General features: G+C 54.4%; 1 protein-coding gene across 1 annotated transcript; it reads left to right on the forward strand.

The window, feature by feature from the left end:
• Positions 1-5,688: 5,688 nt before the first annotated feature.
• On the forward strand, positions 5,689-8,046 carry IL1F10 (interleukin 1 family member 10; the record flags this gene model as incomplete). Its single annotated transcript, XM_081264844.1, has 4 exons — positions 5,689-5,720; positions 7,084-7,169; positions 7,428-7,555; positions 7,834-8,046. 4 exons carry the CDS (start codon positions 5,689-5,691, stop codon positions 8,044-8,046), a joined length of 459 nt encoding a protein of 152 aa, XP_081120970.1.
• Between the last annotated feature and the right edge of the window lie 12,089 nt (positions 8,047-20,135).

Consider the following 20,135-nt stretch of genomic DNA (forward strand, 5'->3'; position numbering starts at 1 on the left):
TAAGGTCAACAGCTTCCACAGTTGGGTTTCCTTAGATGATCTGTTTCATCAAGGTGATGCCAACTAATTAAACCTATTGAAAAGCAGAGACACCCCCCACCTTTCCAAATAGGGCCACACTCATGATGCTCTCAGCCCCTGATCTCACTTTCAGGTGCTTTCAGTAATCTTCAGACCTACCCTATGTCCCAAGTAACCACGTCCCAAGCCTTGATGGAGCCCCGTGGGTCACCGTTGATGTCTGACCCCACACTGTGTCCCCAGCTGCCAAACCAATAATAACATGGCCAATGACAGTAGCCACAGAGTGGGGCTCAGTGCCTGGCCTCTGTCAGGGCTTTATGGGTGACTCTTGCCCCTTTCGATAAATATTCATTAATCTCCCCACCTTCTTATTATCCATACTGTGTCAAAGACATTGTGAAATCTCTGGGCTCTTCTTTCTCCCTGTCCTGGAATCAATGGCAGCGACTGCCGCAGGCTCGACTCACCCTCACCCACATATAAAGGTGGGGCCGAGGCCCTGGAGAGAGCAGTTGGAGGCTCCGACACCAGGGTTCCAGGTGCCCGGATCTGCAGGTCAGTGGTGGGCTGGCAGTATTGCCTTCTTCTTTTTCTTCTATGTCCCAAAAATGTCCCCTTCTTAGTGCCACCTGTCAAGCCATCTGGTTAACAAAGAATCCCCTTCATAGAATTGGGGGGACGATCGGTAGATCTAGCAGCTCATGGTGGGATCTGGGGAGTGGTTTCGGCTAAATCAAGTCTAGATTTTTAAATATTGAGAACCTTGGACTTTCAAAGACAATGCCAGAAGGCAGCATATAGGCCAGTGAGGTCAAGCAGTGTTTGGTGAACCCGGGAGAACTTGGGGATGTCTAGTGCCTGCTCTGGTAGACGAGAGGCATACCAGCAGGGTCCTCGCGTCTTTGTCACACCCTGATCAGCAAAAGCAATATGTTCAGTAGTTTCTGTGTAAACTCTCACTGTGAAAACTGGTGACCTTGCCCAACCTCTCATTCCAAGGAGAGGTAAATTGGAGGTTTAGGCACAAAAGGTAGCAAGGCAAATTGGTGGCCCAGTTAGGTCTGGAACCCAGCCTTGCCATTCACAGCCTGGGGTGTGCATTCCCATGTCCTGCTCATGAGCACCCGGTCTGTCCGCCGGGCGGCTGGGGAGAGCATCGGGAGAGCTGGGTGCCAGGCTTCGTGACCTCGAGAGCTTACCGGCTTTTACAAGAGGAACAAATGTCTTAATGTACAACATTAAACAACAGTGACACTTAATAGGCCTTCGGAGCAGGGTTACAGCAGTAAAGGAAGGGTTATTAAACTCTGAGTCACGGAACCAAAGAGAATCTGACCTAGAAAGAACCCGAGCCCCGTCATCTAACCTGGGATTTACAGACACTGACCCTGAAGATGGGCTGTTAACCTGAGGACAGGCTGTCACAGTTGGGTTTCCTTAGATGACATGACCCTGCGTGTCTGGGTTCTTTGTCTGTGTGAATAATTAATGGGACAGAACTGGATACTCTTCTATGTGGACACCAATGTCCAGCAATCTTAATACTAGAGCTCTGGATGGACAGCGGTGAGAGAAATTGAGAAGCAAGTTAAGGATGCCCTCTGCGAAGGTGAGGAAGGAGTCTGCTGCCTGTAGAGGTGACTCGTGCCACCAATAATAGTCAGATGGGGCCAGGTGGTGGCAAAATGAGGAGCCACTTCAGATTCCAGAGCTGGGTGGGATGTGGTGAGAGAAGAGCTGAGAACAAGTCCAGGGGCCTCACAAGGGCTGGGCTGGGTTGAAGGCAGAAGAGCAGGAATGCAGTGGAGTTGCATGGCCATCGAGAGCAGGAAGTTATCAAAGGAGCCATCCACTGGGATTTGAGGACGAGGCAGACACACAGAGAGGTGGGAGCTAGGTTTCGTTCTCCTCAGGTTTTGAATTTGATAATGAATTTTATGAGCCCAACGCATATTCTGGAGGTGTGAGGAATGGAACTGAGAGGGAAGTGGGTGGGAGGAGGAGAAGCTGACCACCCCAAGCTTAGGTACATGTGGTGGAGTGTAATGGTGGGATACCCAAAGTGTAATGGCGGGGTGTACTACAGATGGCTGGAGGTCAAGGTGTGGAGACATTAGATCAAGAGGTCACTGCGGTGGGAAGCCATGGACTGAAGCTCCACAGGACATGGCACAGAAGTGCTCAGGACATGGTGTGGTGACCTTTGGGGCAGCTCCAGAAGGAGGGAGAATCTACCATGGACCTGAGACAGAGAGGACAGGTGGGAAGGGCATCACCCAATGTCAAGCCTTCCTGGGAGCCAAGAGGTCAAAGCAGAGCCTGTGGACATTGCTCCATGGGAGCTAACACCATCTCAGAGAGAACAGACTCCACGTAGATGATGTGCAGGGGACGAGGAGAGGCAGGGCAGGTATGATATACAGGGGACGAGGAGAGGCCAGGGCAGCTGTGATGTGTAGGGGGACGAGGAGAGGCCAGGGCAGCTGTGATGTGCAGGGGGACGAGGAGAGGCCAGGGCAGCTGTGATGAGCAGGGGGACGAGGAGAGGCCAGGGCAGCTGTGATGTGCAGGGGGACGAGGAGAGGCCAGGGCAGCTGTGATGAGCAGGGGGACGAGGAGAGGCCAGGGCAGCTGTGATGTGCAGGGGGACGAGGAGAGGCCAGGGCAGCTGTGATGAGCAGGGGGACGAGGAGAGGCCAGGGCAGCTGTGATGAGCAGGGGGACGAGGAGAGGCCAGGGCAGCTGTGATGTGCAGGTGGACATGGACAGAGCTCAGCACCACTGGTCACTGGGATTCGACCCAGAAGAGAAGTGAGGAGGTCTGAGACAGCTAGAGGTCATGTCCAGGTAGTAGTAAAGGAGGAAAGAGGGATAGAGGCCAAGGTCCAGTGCAAGGTCATCTGGGGCCTAAAGGGAAGGGAAGGCTTGGGGAGGGAGCTCAAGGTGCACTGGGAAGGGCCTCGGCACAGGGGCAGCCCAGGGGTCTCCCAGCGGCCACCTTCTCAGCCCTACTCACCTCCTCTCAGTGTAGCCAGGACCCAGGCAGAGAGGCCCAATATGGAGTCCATGGGACACCCGCTAGGGTGGGTTACAGAACCAGAGGGTCCAATGGGGCTGGACCACCACTGAGCTTCCGCCTGCTCTGTGAGCCGACTGACCAGGAGGGGCAATCTTCAGCCGCACACAAGGCCCTTTGCTTAGGCCCGCCCCTTCTGGATCTCAGTGCACCTAACCGGCTGTCCACGTCTGAGGCCACCACCAAAGGTGCCTTGGCAGTGTGGCTAGGTGGGAGCACATCGTGGGCTGGACTCTAGGCCACACTGCTCTTGGACCATCTGGACTGGGTGTTGGTTGGTACTTTGTATCTAGAAGTGTGGTCCAGGGACCAGCAGCGTGAACACTGCCCAGTTGTATGTTTAAAAGGCAAAGTCTTGGTCCCTGTCCCAGACCCAGGGAACCAGTCTGCAGTTTAACCAGAGCTGCAGGTGACTGGCATGTGCACTGAACAGTGGGAAAGATGGAGCTGGCACACCGAGGCCCAAGGCTGGCCATCACTGAACCGCCTCAGGCCTCACTCAGTACCCTCAGCCCCTGAAATAATCTCCATCAGAGTCCCCAGGTGCTGGGTGCTGTGGCGCTCACCTGTAATCCCAGCTGCTCAGGAGGCTGAGGTAGGAGGATGGCAGGTTCAAAGCCAGCCTCAGGAACTTAGTGAGGCCCTAAAAACTCAGTAAGATCCTGTCTCAAAACAAAATATAAAAAAGGACTGCAGATGTGGCTCAGTGGTTAAGTGCCCCTGAGTTCAGTCCCCAGTACCCGCCCCCCCCCCAAAAAAAAAGTCCCCCAGGTGATCCAGGTGGTCAAGCATGTTTGGGAGCCAATGATTTTTGACTGAGCACTTTTTTTTAAATTAAAAAACAACTTTATATTACAAAGAAACTTTGGGGTTATTATAGGAAAAATGTGGAAAGGTATTAAAAAGTCACTTATAATCCTATCGGTCATAGACAAGTGTTATAAAAACACTAGCTGTCTTTATTAACATGTGTGCATCTCTGTATGTGTGTGGATGGGCTGTCATGTACGTATTATTCATAACCTGCGCGTTTCCCAGGTGTATTTGAAAATTTCACCTTCTAAACCTTCGTCGATGATGTCATCTTCAGTGTACACATGCATCTTCTTTATTGCAATTGCCATAATTTTTTTGACCAATCGCCTGTTAGGTTCGTTGAGAACACTTAGGCTTTTCCCATCTTCACCATATTATAAAAAGCGATGCAGTGTGCATCGTTATAACTGGACATTTGGGCAGTCTGTCATTTTATTTAGACCAAGGAGAACTCATGCCACCTCAGAGCTGTGGGATAACCCTAACGCCCGTGTCCAGCCGGCATCTGCCCCCTTACCCTGCTCTCCTTCACTCCCATCAACCCCCAAACTCTTGCCTCAAGGCCCAGGGATCCAAAGTGACCTGCCCAAGGGGACAGTGGCAGATCCAGGACCCAAGGACACCTTGGTTTCGGCCCTACTTCTTCAGCTCCCAGGCCATGGGGCTCGAGCTCTCAGCCACAGCCGATCCCCTCGCCCGCCGCCCCAATGCCCGGGGTATCACCCTGCCCCTCTAGTCCTGCTCCTTCTGGTGGCCCTCTGGGCTTCTTTCCTGTCTCATTTCCTGTGTTCTCACGTGTTTCTTCTCTCCTCCCTTCTCACTTGGCTGGGCCCACATGGGGAGAGGGAGGAAGGATGGTCAGGGACTCCACAGACGCCCCTGGCCAACTGCAGCCCTGACCATTCTCACGGTTGGCTGCTTTCCATGCCTGAGTCTGGGCTGGCCTTTCTGCAGGTGGTCATTTCCTGGTGGCACTCTGGGGTAGGATGACCCCCTAAGGAAGGAGCAGGGTCCTGTGAAGTTTTGCACCTGGGCTTACACAGGGACAGTCTCTTTGCAGGAGCCTCTGACTCTGAGGGCTGACCCGTTTTCCACAGGGAGCACACCAGGACAGGGGGGTGGGCTCCTTTAAGGCCCCGCAGAGCAACATGAGTCCCTGGGAAGGGTGTGCCTAGCCCTGCAGGAAGACCCTGCCTGGAAGGTGGCTGGAGAGGCCTCCTAGCGATGCTGCTCTTCCCTTTGAGCTCGGGCTCTGGGACATGGAAGCCCTTGCTAGGTCAGGGGACAGGAATGTGGTGACCTCCAGGCTGGGAAGTGGGACAGGATCTGCTTCAGGTTCATCTCCAGCTGTGGGGCTCAATCACACAGCCCCTCTCAGCCAGGAAGCGTCCTGCTAAGTTATTTGGGGGACCTGTCTTCCAGTTTCCCAGAGCTAGCACCAGAGATGGGCATAAATGAGCGCATGCGTGTGCGCACACACACATGTGCACACGCACAGGCACACACCCCCTCCAGGTTCACAGCCCTGCTGGCTCCTCCTGATCCCCAGTGAGGAAGACACAGAGCTCCTTGGAGCTGGATGGACTGGGCTGGGGTGCTGCTGGATTCCAGCAGGCTGGTTAGAGCTAGGTGGCTTTTGCAGCCTGTTGCAGGTGACTCTGTGCCCCTGGGTGACTCTGCACCCTGGATGCATGCCCCTGCCTGCTGCCCCTCCCTCTCTAACAACCCCTCTCTCTCTCCCTCAGTGAGGACCAGACACCCCTGATTACAAGATGTGCTCCCTCCCCATGGCGAAATACTACATGTAAGTCATCCTGCTGTGGCCCTGCTTGCCCGAGGGGCTGGGCCCCATGGGGAGAGGGAGGAAGGCTGGTCAGGGACTCCATAGAAACCCGTAATCACTCTCCATCATCACACTCTGCAGCGACAACAGCTCTCTTTCCCAGATTCTCTGAGATACCAGCCGTTCTATCCTCACCCCCGCCCTGAGAAACCTGTAAAGAAAACATTACCAACTCTGGGAACCAGGCGCATGGTGCCCCCATGCCAGGCGGCTACCAAAAGGCAGAGCCTGAGGTGGAGTTCATGTCACCTGTGTGGCCACATCGGCCTCTCTGAAAGCTGAGGCAACCCTGAATCCCAGTGACACTGTCTTCCTGGTGTTGTCTGTGGCCTTGGCCCTGAGCCCAGGCCCCCAACCCTGACCTGCATTTAGCCTCATTTGCATCCTCGGTTACTGTTCTCTGGTCTCCTAGTGGGGTGCTGCCGGCTGCCAGGTGTGAGGGAGAACGTCCACGGGCAAGCCCAAGATGGTCCAGATCTGTTTTCATATACAAGTGAAACTGCTTTAAACATAAAGCCAATAGCTGAAAGTATTATACCCGGATATTACTGAGGGAGAGAGGGCTTGGAGGCGGTGGCATGGGTCCAGAGACTCTGCCCTCAAACCTGTCGAGAGCTCCCCAGGCTCTGGGAGCAGCTGATGGGCATCTTGGAAACCAGCTGGGCAACCAAGCTGCCTGCGTGACTCTGCTGTTCCACCTGTTCACCTGGGTTTCTCCCCAGCCTGCCCGGCACGTTCCTGCCCTCCCAGGCTGGTCATTAGGACCAGAGCCACCCCCAGATGACTGCAATCTGGCTCTGCCTGGGCTTTCTGCTGACCTGTATTTGGTCCACCTGGAGCACACCAGGCCCTGGCTCCCAGGGGCTGGATGGACACCTACCTAGCACAGCATATTTTAATTTTTGTTTTCCAATTTGCAGATTTTCTCCTACAGAAAGTCTTTAAAATATCTGAAGAAGCAAATCATGTTTCATTATCCACTTGATTAGTCCTTTTATTAAATAGAATAAACATTGATAAAAATTGGAGCAAGCTGGGAAAATTTGGGATAAGGCTCACTGTATCTCTGAGACACCTGAGCCTCATGTGAGAACTTTCTCTACCCCTCCACGAGTAGGCTGGCTCCCCTCACTCTTCCAAGCCTCTGGAAACCAGGAGCCCAGGGGAGGAGGTCTTCTCTCGCTTCATTAAGACAGAGCGGTCTTGACCTGCTCTGGTGGAGAAGCAAGCATCCCCGCGCTCAGTGTGGCGGGTTAGAGGAAGGGCTTGGGGTCTCAGTGGTGCCTGAATGCAACAGGCCCTCAGTGCTGCCGTCCTGTTCCAGAATCAAGGATGCGGATCAGAAGGCGCTGTACACAAGAGATGGCCAGCTGCTGGTGGGCGACCCCGACACCGACGACTGCAGCGCTGGTGAGCTTCCGCGGCCTCCATCCGGGCCCTGCGCCACGCTCCGCCCACCGCAGCCCCCACTTCTCTCTGTTTCTGTCCCCACCAGAGGGGCAGCAGCTGTCCCCTGACAGAAAGAGGCAGGGGGCAGCTTTGGCCCAAAAGGACCCTGCAGAGTCCTGCTGGCCCTGCAGCCCAGGTGTGGCCAGGCCTGCAGGGTTTCTGCTCCCTGAGACCCTCAGCCTGGGCTGCCCTCATCTCCTGTCTCTGTCCTCTTCCCAGAGAAGATCTGCGTACTTCCTAACAGAGACCTGGACCGGGCCAAGGTCCCCATCCTCCTGGGGCTCCAAGGAGGGAGCCGCTGCCTGGCATGTGTGCAGACAGAAGAGAGACCTTCCCTGCAGCTGGAGGTGAGACCCCTGCCCCTCTCTGGGGGCTGTGCAGACCCTGCCTGGCCCCGGGGTTCTCTGCACCCACTTGTGGATTCTTGGTCAGGGCCGTGGTCCCCCTTCCTCAGGGCCACCATCCTCCTTCCTCAGACTTCCACCCTCCCCCTTGTGCCCAGAACTAAAAGCCTTGCCTGTGGGAATCTGCACAAGGCACCTCCCTTTTGGTAGAGCCCCAGAAGCCTGTAGGGCCACACCCCCATCAGCACCCTGGTCCTGCAGCAGCCACCTTGCCCCCGCAGGACGTGAACATCGAGGACTTGTACAAGGGAGGCGAACGGGCCACACGCTTTACCTTCTTCCAGAGCAGCCTGGGCTCCGCCTTCAGGTTGGAGGCAGCCGCCTGCCCTGGCTGGTTCCTCTGCGGCCCGGAGGATCCCCAGCAGCCGGTGCGGCTTGCCAAGGAGAGCGAGCCCTCGGCCCGCACTGAGTTCTACTTTGAACAGAGTCGGTAGGGAGGCAGGAGGTGCAGTCCAGCCTGTGCCCCCAAGCCAAGCTCATCCCACTTGTGGTGGGCAGAATAGTGGCCCACCAAGGATGTCCCCATCCTCAGCCCCAGAATCTGAGTGTGTACCCTTCACGGCGAAGTCACTTAGCAAGTGTGACTTGGTTAAGCATCCTGAGCTTTCTGGTGGGCCTATGGTCACCACAAGGGACACATGAGATGGAGGCAGGAGGGTAAGGGGCAGAGGGGGATTGGAGGATGCCATGCTGCTGGGTTTGAGGATGGAGAAGGGAGCCACATGTCACCCAAGCAGGTGTTTCTGATGGCTGGAAAAGGCAAGGGAAGAGATCCTCCTCAGAGTCCCCAGAAGTCCCTGACACCCTTTCACCCTTCCAGAACATGAAAAAGAATAAACTTGTGTTGCTTTAAGCTACGGAGTTTGTGGTAACTGGCTAGTGTGGCCACAGGAGATGACCACGGGGCCTCAGTCTGTCCTGTGCACAGTGTTCAGTGCAGGAGCTGTGGGGCATGTGGGGATTCTTCTTGGAAGGCCACCACAGCTCCCGGACGCATTGAGTGTAAGCTCCCAGGGGGGCCCCTGAGTGGAGGTGACCTGGCATAGTGGGGAATGCTGGGCTGGAGCCTGGCCCACAGCTTGCACTGGTCCTCAGAGCAGGATCCTCCTCCATTTCATGGAGGGCCGTGGCTGGGCTCAGGCTGGGGCAGGGGGTTTGTCCTTCCGTGTCCAATAGGGTGGGTTGCTGGTGCTGCTCCTCCTGCGCACAACCCCTCAGCACCACCTTCCTGGATGCTCAGGAGTCTCACCGTAGTCAGAACTTGTAGGAGCAGTGTGGCTTCTTCCTCGGAGTGACCCAGCTAAGCAAGTGTTCTCGCTGCACTTGACCACGAGGACACTGAGAGAGTGACATGGCTAGCTGAAGGTCCGGTGGGCTTCCATGTTGAAGGTGAAGCTCAGACCTGGCCCACCTGAGTCCAGTGCTGTTCTACTCTAGGAGTTGAGGACCGAATGGCCAACAAAGCCTGTCCCCCTGGAGCTTGTCCTCGAGAGGCCGAAACATGGATAAGCAAATAAAATGGACAAGAAAGAGAAAAAGCAAACAGATGAGGCAGCTCCCATCTGGAGCTGCAGGCCCCCGGGATTCAGTGCCGAGTCCCTCGGGGAGGGCAGTACCGGGCCTGGACTCTGGTGAGGCTGAAGGACAGGAAGGAGCTGGGACTCAGAGTGACCCAGGCAGAGAAATAGCGTCCGCTGTGGCCCTGAGATGTAAGGCTGGGGGTGGGGAGGGGCAGGAAGGGGCACTGGGGAGTGAGCAGGACCAGCAGGCGTGGGCCAGAGAGGCCTTGAGGCCGAAGGAAGGGCGTCCATACACTGGGTGCAAAGGGGCGCTCTGGGAAGGCTTTCAGCAGAGGAGGGACATGATGGCCTTCGCTTCACCTGTGTCTGCAGCTGGTCTGCAGAAGGTGCTGAGTAAGCGCACAGTCTCTAACAAGTGAGGGGACCTCTGCAGGTTCTGGGGGGATGACCATGAGGCAGTGTAAGGAGGACTCCAGAAGCAAGCACAGAGCTAGAGTCACCAGGGAGGGCTGTGCCTTCAATCTGGGCCTCAGGGAAAAAGTGGTCCAGACAGAGAATGAGGTGACGGGCATTCTAGGCAGAAAGAGCCACCCAGGAAGGTGGGACGGGGGACAGCCCCTGCATCTGGGGCTCGGTGAGTGGGGCCTCGGTTGGAGTGCCAGGTTGTGCCTGCCTGGCCATGGGGTGCACCTGGGAACCTGGAGGAGTCATTCAGGAACCTCAAGCAGGACTGGATTCTAAGCTTGGGCCCCCATGGCCAGAGCTGGACTCACCCAGATGCCAACAGGGCCTCAGCTCTCCACCCCCGGCCTGACCTGCCTTCTGTCTGGTTCTGTGGTCAGCTTGACCCCTGATTCATATTCCCATGGCCAGCTCATCTCCTTTACTCATGGATTAAAAGATAAACTGAGGCATACTTAGATTTTTTTTTTTCTTTTTGGTACTGGGATTGAACCCAGGGGTGCTTAACCACTGAGCCACATCCTCAGCCCGTTTGATTTTTTGTTTTGAGACAGGGTCTCGCTCAGTTGCTTAGGGCCTCACTAAATTGCTGAGGCTGGCCTCAAACTTGCAATCCTCCTGTCTTAGCCTCCCGAGTCTCTGGGATTACAGACATGAACTTCCACACCCAGCAAAAGTTTATTTGAGCGGACTCTGATTTTTGTATTAGAAGAACACAAGCTGCTGCTCAGGGCTCCTCCAGGTGGGCTTGTGGGGGCCGATTTTGTAAGGTGTGCCCGAAGCTGAAGAGGGGCACGGCTGACTGAAGTGGGAAGTCCTCAGTTGGGTGTTTCTAACTGGCAAAGTCTCTACTTGGAGGGTGGCGTGGCTCTGGTTGGGTTAGCGCACTTCATTTTCAAATGCTGTGACCATTCACTCTGAGCTGCATTTCAGTTTTCTGGAGCAGGAACCCAAGTTCTGGGGCTGTCTCCCCTCAAAGCCTCCCAGATACTTGCTATAACACCTGGTCTCTCTCTCTCTCTCTCTCTCTCTCTCTCTCTCTCTCTCTCTCTCTCTGGTGGTGGTGCAGGGGATGGAACCCAGGGCCTCACCAATGCTAGGCAAGAGCTCTACCACTGAGCTACATCCCAGCCCGGGTCACTCATTTTTGCTGGCCCTCCTCTTGTGACCTATGCACACTCTGATAGAAATAATGACAAGTTATTAGGGCTCCAGAGATTGAAAAGTAGGAAATGGAGTTCACACGTGCCATGGATATTCCCATCCCATGTCCCAAGACATGTCTCCTGAATTCCTTGTCCTCCCTGGAGACCGCCCCAAAGTCTTCCCTCGGCAGCCAGAGCTAGAATTAAGTAACTCTGAGGGAGAGGCCCACGTCAGCTCTTATCCAGTACTTACATCTCAAAGTGAACTGGTAGTTCAGGCGACAGGGTCAACAGGTAATTGGCGCACAGTGTAGCAACCTTTCAATCAGGAAGCACTGGGAGGCTCAGGGATGGGGAGGTGTCTGCACGTGCCCATGTGTGTATGGGGTGCGTTTATGTAACATGGACAGGTGTCTGTGTCTGCGTGTGTGTGCTGTGTGCAGATGAGTGACCAGGTGTGCGCATGGTGCATGTTCACTGTAGGCTCCAGAGGCAGGAGCAGTTGGTTAAGAGGCCCCTCCTCTTTATCCAGAAGGCTCTGGATCAACCTTACACAGGAGAGCAGTGCATTCAGGGTCCACTAGAACCTGTGTGTCCTAAATCATTCCAACCAAGACTCAGAATCTAGTCTCACTTCCCTTTGACCCAATTTTTCATCTCAGGATTTATGAACAACTGCTCTAAAAGCCACACACAAAAAAAACCCTGCAGCACACACACAACACATGTAAGTTCCAAGAAGTCGACCTAGGTTTTAGAGAGGAAAAATAAAACTGAAGAAAAGCAAAGGAAACTGTAATGGACATCACTTTTCCTAGAAAATTCTCTGAAATATACTATCAGTCCGTAAATGAACTTGACAGATGAGTGCATTCAATATAAACCGAAGTTAACATCTTGGATAGAAGTATTTACATTCAGTTTATATTTCTATGTGAATTTACAATTTTATTTCACATGTACATGGCGACAAGGGCATGCTACCATTCTACGAAAGCACGCTCCACCCCATCCCAAATGACAACCTCCAATTGAGACCCACAGCCTGCAGTGCAGCCTTTGGGCTGCAGGGGGCGGCAGAGATCAGGCTCTGCGTTTGCCTTGCAGGCCTGGGAGCTCTCTGAGCCCCTGAAGACCCACACTTCCTACCTGGCGGTCCCTGTGCCCCAAAAGTCTGTCTCACAATGGATTCATCCTTCTGAAACAGAGAGGGGGTCAGACATGGGTCCTATGAAGACCCAGAACACATTTCTCTCTTGTGCAAAGTTCTTCCAGAGCCTCTTGGAATAAAGAGGAGGGCTCCCAATCAACTCTGCCTGCCTCTGGAGCCCATATCAAGTCTCCCAGCACCCCCTTAACAAGGGGGACTCGACCCTGCTCCCTGGGAGTGCCAGGCCCGGTGGGAAGTTAGACACTGAGCACATACTCACATTGGGGTTTCTTGCATAACGTGAAGGAGCAGGGCATGCATTCCTGGCCCTCTTACCCCTGAAAGAGGCTACAGGGAACAATCCTCTCGCACCCTCCAGCTCCTGGGATACCCTTACCCAGGCTCCGCCTTAAGGCAGAGTGTCTTCTATGGGATGTTTTTCTGAGGGTCCTCAGCCAAATCATGGTCCTAGCACTGATCACATGATCTTGTCTACATAGAGGACCACGGATTCAGCATCCCTTAGCTAAGTATTTTCCAAACTGGTTCCTGGGAACACTTTTTTAGTGAATGCTCATAGGTTTATAGGAAGAGTGGATTATCTCTGACCTCTCCTGTGTGTCTCTGCCTGTTTGTTCTCTCTGCTTCAGCCACACTGGTCTCTCCTAGCTCTCCAAAGACAGACACTCCAGCACCATGCAACCCCAGGGCATTTGAACCCGCTCTCTGTTTGGAGGCTTGTTCCCCAATGACCTGCATGGCTTATTTCCTCAAGGAGGCCTGCCCTGGCTACTCTATTTAAAATCACAGTATGCACCCCCTTGAATCCCAGCACTCCTATGTCACCATGGTACCATCACATCTGACATACACTATGATTCATTTTTTATTTATTGTACTTTTTTCCTTCCGCATCTGCTAGAACACAAGACCCACAGGCAGAGGCTCTGGTCTGCTTTGTGCATTTGTATCTGACTGGCAGGCACAAGTGTGTTTGTGCCCTGTGCCGGGCACTCAGTGACACTGCTAAGTAATAAAGGGACAAATGCACAGCAGGGGTGGAGAACTCTTGTTTGATGGGTTGTCATGGATACCAGTCCCAGGAAGCCCAAGTAGAATTCCCAGCATGGAGCTGTGCTGGGTCACGTGTCCTGAGTCATCAGGAAGGACTGTGGCTGCAGGTGGGAGTCATGGAGAAAGGACCTACCTGGTGTCTCAGTTAGCTATTGGTGTGTAACAAACCAACCCCAACTCAGTGACAGAGCAGCAATGACTTGTCATTCCTCACTATTCTGTGGACCTGCTGGGTGGGTCCTCTGATGGGCTGCTGGGGCTCACTCACATTTAGTGGGAGGTCAGCTGGGCTGGAGGGTCCAAGGTAGATCCTCCCACAGGACTGGCAGTTATGCTGTTGGTAGGGGACCTTGGCTGTCCTCCAGGTATTTCACCCTCTGGCAAACCAGAGTGACTTCCTTATGTGACAATCTTGGTGCCACATTGAAGTGGACACTGAAAATCCTCTGAGGTTCAGGGTCCTGAGCTCACAAAACCACTGCCCCATATCCCATTAGTCAAAGCAGATCGCAGGCTGCCCTGAGGAAGGGAGAAATTGTCAGAGAAGTAGATTCTACCTGTTGAAGGGAAGAACTACAGAGAACTGCCCAAGGTCACTGCCAGCAGATGGGAGGAGGGGGCTGAGAGCAGGCTGCCTGACCCCTGAAAGCCCGATCCTGACGGTCATGCTGTGCCACCTTGGTGAGGAGCTGCGACGTGGGCCATGCAGGCTGGCAATGCCTACTCACTCATTCTGCAGAAGGTACCGAGCACCCTGTGGCTCAATGCTGTCTGGGCACGGGGACTCAGGAGTGAGTGGGTCCCAGTACGTGGTGCTCCTGCTCGGATGGGAAGGCCAGGCTTCAGGGCCCTCTTGGGTTCCTTATCTTGCTCAGTGATTTTCATGCTAACTGGGAACCTGGGGAGAGGGTCAGCCCTTGGGGGGCCGTGCAGAGGGAGGCAATGCCCCATTGGAACCCCAGAATGGGAACACTGGGGGCAGGGGCTCAGGCACATCAGTACAGCTGGAGGAGACCCCAAGAACCCAGAGGAGGAGCATTGGAATGAAAGCAAAGGAACCTAGGTAGAGAAGCCCCTCTGCCTCTGAAGGGCTAACTGCTGGGTTCCCCATTATGAGAAGGGCTCGTGCTGTTCTCCCAGGGCCTCCATCCCTTCTCTCCTAACCCCTTCCATGTGCTCAGTCACCCTCCATACCTGTGGCTTACACACACACACACACACACACACACACACACACGGTCAATCAACCACGGATTGAAATCTTCGGGAGAAAGCGTGTCTGTGTTGAACACATACAGACTTTGATTTTTGTCGCTATTTCATAAACAGTACAGAGTGACCACTGTTCCCCAGCACTCACCTGGCATTAGGTACCGTCAGTGACCCATCATGATCTCAGGAATGTGTGAGGACACAGGGGTTACACGGAACTGCCGAGCCGTTTCATGTGGGGATCTGAGCCTCCTTGGGTTTGGGTGCCCCTGGGGGTCCTGGAACTGCGTCTCCCTGCAAACTGAGGGGGATTCACTAACTGGGTGCTGCTTTGGTGGGTTCTGTGCCGGGAGCTCTGTGCGGGTGAGGCAGTGTAAGGAGGACTCCAGAAGCAAGCACAGAGCTAGAGTCACCAGGGAGGGCTGTGCCTTCAATCTGGGCCTCAGGGAAAAAGTGGTCCAGACAGAGAATGAGGTGACGGGCATTCTGTGCGGGGTTGGGCTTCGCATTCAAGTTCAAGCTGCCGCCCTGCCCCTTCTCACTGTCCCAGGATTCAGTGGTGAGCAACCCGAGACTGTGGAATTCAGGGCTCCGGAAGCTCAGAGCCACGGAGGCACCCTGAGAGGGAGGCCAGAGGACCTTTTCACAGATAAGGGCAGCCTGGCCTTCTGCAGGACACGCGCTGTCTGCCCAGCACATGTCCAGCGGCTGCCACCCACTCACCCGCCCGCGGTCGTGTCTGCCATGTGCTCTGCTCCATAGTGTGCGCTCTCAGCACCCGAGGCTCCCAGGTTGCCTGGACCATGTGTGTCAGCACCAGCCAGGATGAGGGTGAGTAGACTCCTGCCACCCCCACCACAGCTGATGCAGACCACAGCGCTGTTCCCAAGCACCTGGTTTGGGAAGAGTCTGAGGATTCCCGGAGTCTGCAGCACTTTCCTTCCGCCTGATCCGTCTCCGCCATCGGTGCTGAGCCGACAGAATCTCTTCCCAGCTTGGAGATGTGCTTGTCACGTGATGTTAAAACGCAGCCACCTGCTCGGAGCCATGAGTCAGCCTTGCAGGAGTAAATGCCAAGCAGGGTACATGACCCTCTGTGTGTGGGTTTCCATGACAGAAAGGGAGTCACTAAAACAGGAAGTCAGACATCAACAGCCAGCTCCCCCTCGGTGGAACCGTGGGGGCCCAGTCTGTCACTTTCTGCTCAGCCTTATTAGTCAGAAAGGATCATGGAAAAACGTTCTCAGTCTGAGAGGCTGCTCATCTGTCACCACTTCCCCCACATCCCCACAAGACAGGCAAAGTCTGTGACCCCAAACAGAAATCCAGGGGAGACTGGTTCTGAGAATTCATGTCTCTTCCCAAAGGAAGGGACGTGAAAACCAGGGTCCAGGCCCCACTGGGGGCGGGCAGGGCTGTGCCCAGGGTTGGCTCGTGGGGGGCAGGAGGGTGGTTTGGGGTGAGTTCAAGGTTTTGCTGCCTCCTGCCCTGATCTGGGATTGGGCCCCTCTCCTTGCTGTGTCGTCCTGGGGTACAGCTTTATAGATGGCACCTCCTAGGCCTGGCAGTCACTTGGCCAGAGTGATGGCTGCCTTTGCCCTGAACAGGTCCAGGTGAGGGGACAGGAGTGTGGCACATCCCACCCCACCCCTGCTGGCAGTAGGTAGAGGCTCGTCCTGTGTCTGTTCCCTGGCAGGAGATGATGGAGGGGTTTGGGGAGAAAGACGGGTAAGCTGAGCTTCTGAGCCAGTTGGATTCTTAGCGGCACATAAACAGCAGGTAGGGCATTCAGTGCCAGTTACACGTGCAGGAGAGAAACATGGGATGGAGATGGAAATTCTGAAGTTTTTAGCATGAAGAAGGTGTCTGGGCTCATGGGATGAATGAACTGGAGAGAGGGGAGTTTAAGAGAAGATGGTCCAGGAGAGAGGGAGATGGAGAGGCAGGCGGCAGGTGGAGGCCTTCAGGGGAGGCCAAGGAGGATGGGCAGAAGGAAGCCAGGAGGTAGGGTCCCAGGGTCCAGATCAGAGAGGGTCTCAGAGCAAGGGGCACAAACATTGACGCATCCACGGGGCCTCAGTTGGGGGACACCGGAGTGCATTCAAAGACAGGAGCTGAGCAGAAGCACAGGGTCTTCAGGAGGTGAGAACATGGGGCGGTGGGCGGAGAGGACTCTTGTAATCAATTTGGTTGTGAAGGGGAGGAGAGGGGATGACATGGAGCTCAGGAAAGCTTCAAGATGCGATGGTTGAGCCAAGTGTAAGAGCTGGCAGGAAGGGGCTCGTGGAGAAGGACAGGCTGATGACAGGACGGGGCACCCGCAGCAAGGGTAAGTGGCCCTGTGTGGGCTCGGAGCACCCTGTGTGGCTCTCACCTAAGTAAGTGGTATAGGTAGATGTTCTCTAATTACTTTTGCAGTGCTCAGTGTAGCAAAACCATGTGCTTTGATTGTCCCACAACACATCTGGGAGAAAAGTACTAATGACATTTAGACTTAAGGGAAATCTCTTTAATATACCACTGGAAGATACCGAAGTGGTTTTCCAGTATTATTTCCAAAGCATTGGTTTCCTTTATCTTTTGTAGAATAAACTACCCCCCAAACTTAGTGGCCTTCAAAAATAAAGAAAGACACTGCTTTTTCTTATTTGTGACTCTGCGGTTGCTCAGGCCTCAGTGGGAACATGATGTCTTTGCTCCAGCGAGCACAGGCTGAAGAGGTCCCTGGGTGGGACCAGGCGTGGGCTAAGGGCTCTCTGAGTGTGGGTCTGGCTGGCCCTGCTGGGTCTGCAGCAGGACCGTCAGTCAAAGGTCCTTTATGCGGACTTTCCATGCCTTGGTCTTGCACACAGTATGGCGACTGGGTTCCAAGAAGGGGCCTCGGGAAAGATGGGCAGAAGCTGTGTCACTCTTGTTTTGAAAGTCCTTCTGCTTCATCCAAGTCACTCATGCCAGCGGACACCCAGAGGGAGGGCGACCAGGCTCCACCTATGAATGAGAAAAGTCTGGAAGGATTTGTGGACATGTTTTAAAACCACCACGGACGGTAGCACGGAGCCCGTGAAGACAACAACTTACCACAGCAGGCTCCTTTTCAGGGTGATTTCTACTGAGGCAGCAACGATTTCTGTGACCCTGTCATCTCATCAGACCCTTCTGTTCGAAGGCTTGCAAGGGTCTATTTATTCTACCCGAGAATGGGGGCTGTAGGTGGGTTCCTGGCACTCTTGGTGATGCACAGGGGAAGGAGCTGGTCCTGTGGCTGGTCTCAACACCTTCCAGAGGGATTCTGTGAACAAGTTAGAGTCGCAGAACCACATCCTCCCCCCTGAGTCCCCGAGGAAGGGGGCTCCTCCCCCGAATTGCTAAGCTGATGGGGATGGAGAAGTTCTGCTAGCTCTTGTTATATTGCTCTCAGTGAGGAAACAGGAGGTGTGGCCAGGGATGGAAGAAACTGGGGATGATTTGGAATATTTTCTGGGGAGATGGAGTAGCTGACTAATCATCGGATCAGAGAGCGGTTGCTAAGCAACCATAGAAGCCAACTGGTTTTCAGTGTCATCAGTGTGCATGGTCTTCCTTGTTCTCCCTCGGGGCTCGGTGGTTTTGGCAAAGAGTCCAAGTGGACAGACCTTGGACAGATCCAGAGCTCTGCCCAGCGGTGCAGCGGGCAGGCAGAGAAGACAGACGGGGGATACGCCATACAGGAAGGGTCTCGTGAGTGACTGGATGGAGGTGGAGACCACCGAGGGGATGTGGCAGAGCAGAGCTGAGTAGGCCAAGGTCTGGAGGTCACTGTGTGGTTGATACATGAGCAGTGGGGGTGACGGAGAGTGCAGGCCGTGGGACCGCGTCCCCAGGCCTGAGAACAGGATGCTTATGTTGGACCATTTAGAGGTGAACTGAAACAGAAAGTTCCTGAACTTCTTCACACTGTGAATAAAAACCACCTCTGGCCTGCCTGGCGCCCAACTCCAGACTGTCGCGGTTTTCTGATTAGTGCAGCCTGGCTACGTCCATGTATATCCATCCACTGGCTGCTGGTTCTCTAGATTGTAACTGATGGGGAAGTCACCTGGTGCTTCTCCCCAGTTGGATCATGCTGCTTCACATTCCTCCTCCTGCCCAGGGCCACGGAGCACGTCGTAATCCCAGCGGCTCTGGAGGCTGAGAGGGGAGGATCGTGAGTTTAAAGCCAGCCTCAGCAACAGCGAGGTGCTAAGTAACTCAGTGAGACCCTGAATCTAAATAAAATACAAAATAGGGCTGGGGATGTGGCTCAGTGGTCAAGTGCCCCTGAGTTCAGTCCCTGGTACAAAAATAAAAAAATCTTTCTCCTTTTTCTATCATTTGCCTGTTTCTTATGTGGGTAGGTGGCTAAATCCGGCCATCTGGGGACCAGGGAGTCTCCCTGGCCAGGCTTCCAGTAACAATGATGAGAAGCCACAGGGCTTGGCCCTGGGGGCGGGTGAGTAAGAGAGGGATGGGAGTCACAGGGAGAGAGGCACAGCACTGACCACGGAGCTGGTCATCCAAATGGACATCAAGGTCTCTTGGGGTTTAGGACAAAGATGAGGAACTGGTTCCAAGTGCAAAGACTTAAAAAGTAAAGAAGAGTGACCAGGGGTCAGCCGCTGAGAGCGACTGAGAGGGACAGGATGGTAGGAGTTTTGAGGGGCTGGAACTTTGCGTGGGTTGCTTTTAAGTTCTACAAAGTGGGAGAAGTCACAGTACGGCAGATGACTCTGTGCCCACCCCCAAGCCCCTGGACCTGAGGAATCTGGGTGGTGGGGGGCGCGAGCTTTTTTTCTTTTTGAAAAAGCTGCAGGGGAAGCATAGCGCGGAGATGTTGGATTTCACCAGAGGAAGAGCCAGGGATACTCAGAAAAGAGAGCAGGCCAGGCAGTGGTGCCCCCCTGTCACCCAGTGGCTGAGAGGCTGAGGCAGGAGGATCAGGGGTCCAAAGCCAGCCTCAGCAACTCAGCAAGGCCCTAAGCAACTTAGCGAGACCCTGTCTAAAATACAATAAAGGGCTGGGGGTGTGGCTCAGTGGTTAGGTGCCCCTGGGTTCAATCCCCCAAACCAAAAAAAAAAAAAAAAGAAAAAAAAAAGAAAGGTAAAACCATTTACTTAACAAAAACTGTGGAGCACGCTGAGGCACATTCCTGAACAAGGTGAGGAAGGGACATCTCAGCGATTGGAACAGACGACAAATACCTATGCGAATTCATACTGGGCATAATTTCAGACAGTGACACAAGTTATGAAGAAAAAAAGAAAGCTATTGGATGGAGACTGACCAGTGTGGGCAGGAAGTGGAGACGGGTTTGTCACAAATTGTATCTCCAAAGGGAATGGAGGTGCCCTGGGAGCTGGGCCAGCAGGAGGCCCAGATAGGTTTCACGGGGTTAGTGCTTGCTGGAGTGAACAGCTCTGCTGAAGAGCACATTAGGGCCTTCCTGTGGGACCCCGAGGCTCCTGCGGCCCTGCAAGGTTCTCTCAGACACGTGTTCTCACTGGGGCCCCCTGGGGGCAGCCGAGGGCAGTGCAGGCTCTTTCCTACCTGCTGGACCTCAAGACCAGAGGCAGGCTGTTGCAATCGCTGCCCACATCCCCGTGGGTCATGGAAGCCCTGAAAGCAGAGCTGACACTCCTGCGGGGGCTGGAGGCAGCCTCCCAGGCTCTCAGGCCATCTGCACGCAGCCCAGGAAGCCACAGAGCTCCTGGAGCCGAGCAAAGGGAAGTGGCCAGCGCTTCAGACATGACACCATGTGGGCTCAGAGGACGTGTCTTTAGGGCACAGAAAAGGAAGTTTTACTTCACCAGGGTTAGTAAACATGAGCAATTTGCTTTCTTAGTAGACGTCTGGAGCTGTTCGAGGAAAGCAGGACCCGTACCTGCAGGGAGAGAGTCACAACTGGTTGTCAATGGGAACTGGGAACACCAGGGCGTCCTCACAC

Source organism: Spermophilus citellus (assembly GCF_964194105.1).
Source record: "Spermophilus citellus genome assembly, chromosome: 13".
Lineage (NCBI taxonomy): Eukaryota > Metazoa > Chordata > Mammalia > Rodentia > Sciuridae > Spermophilus > Spermophilus citellus.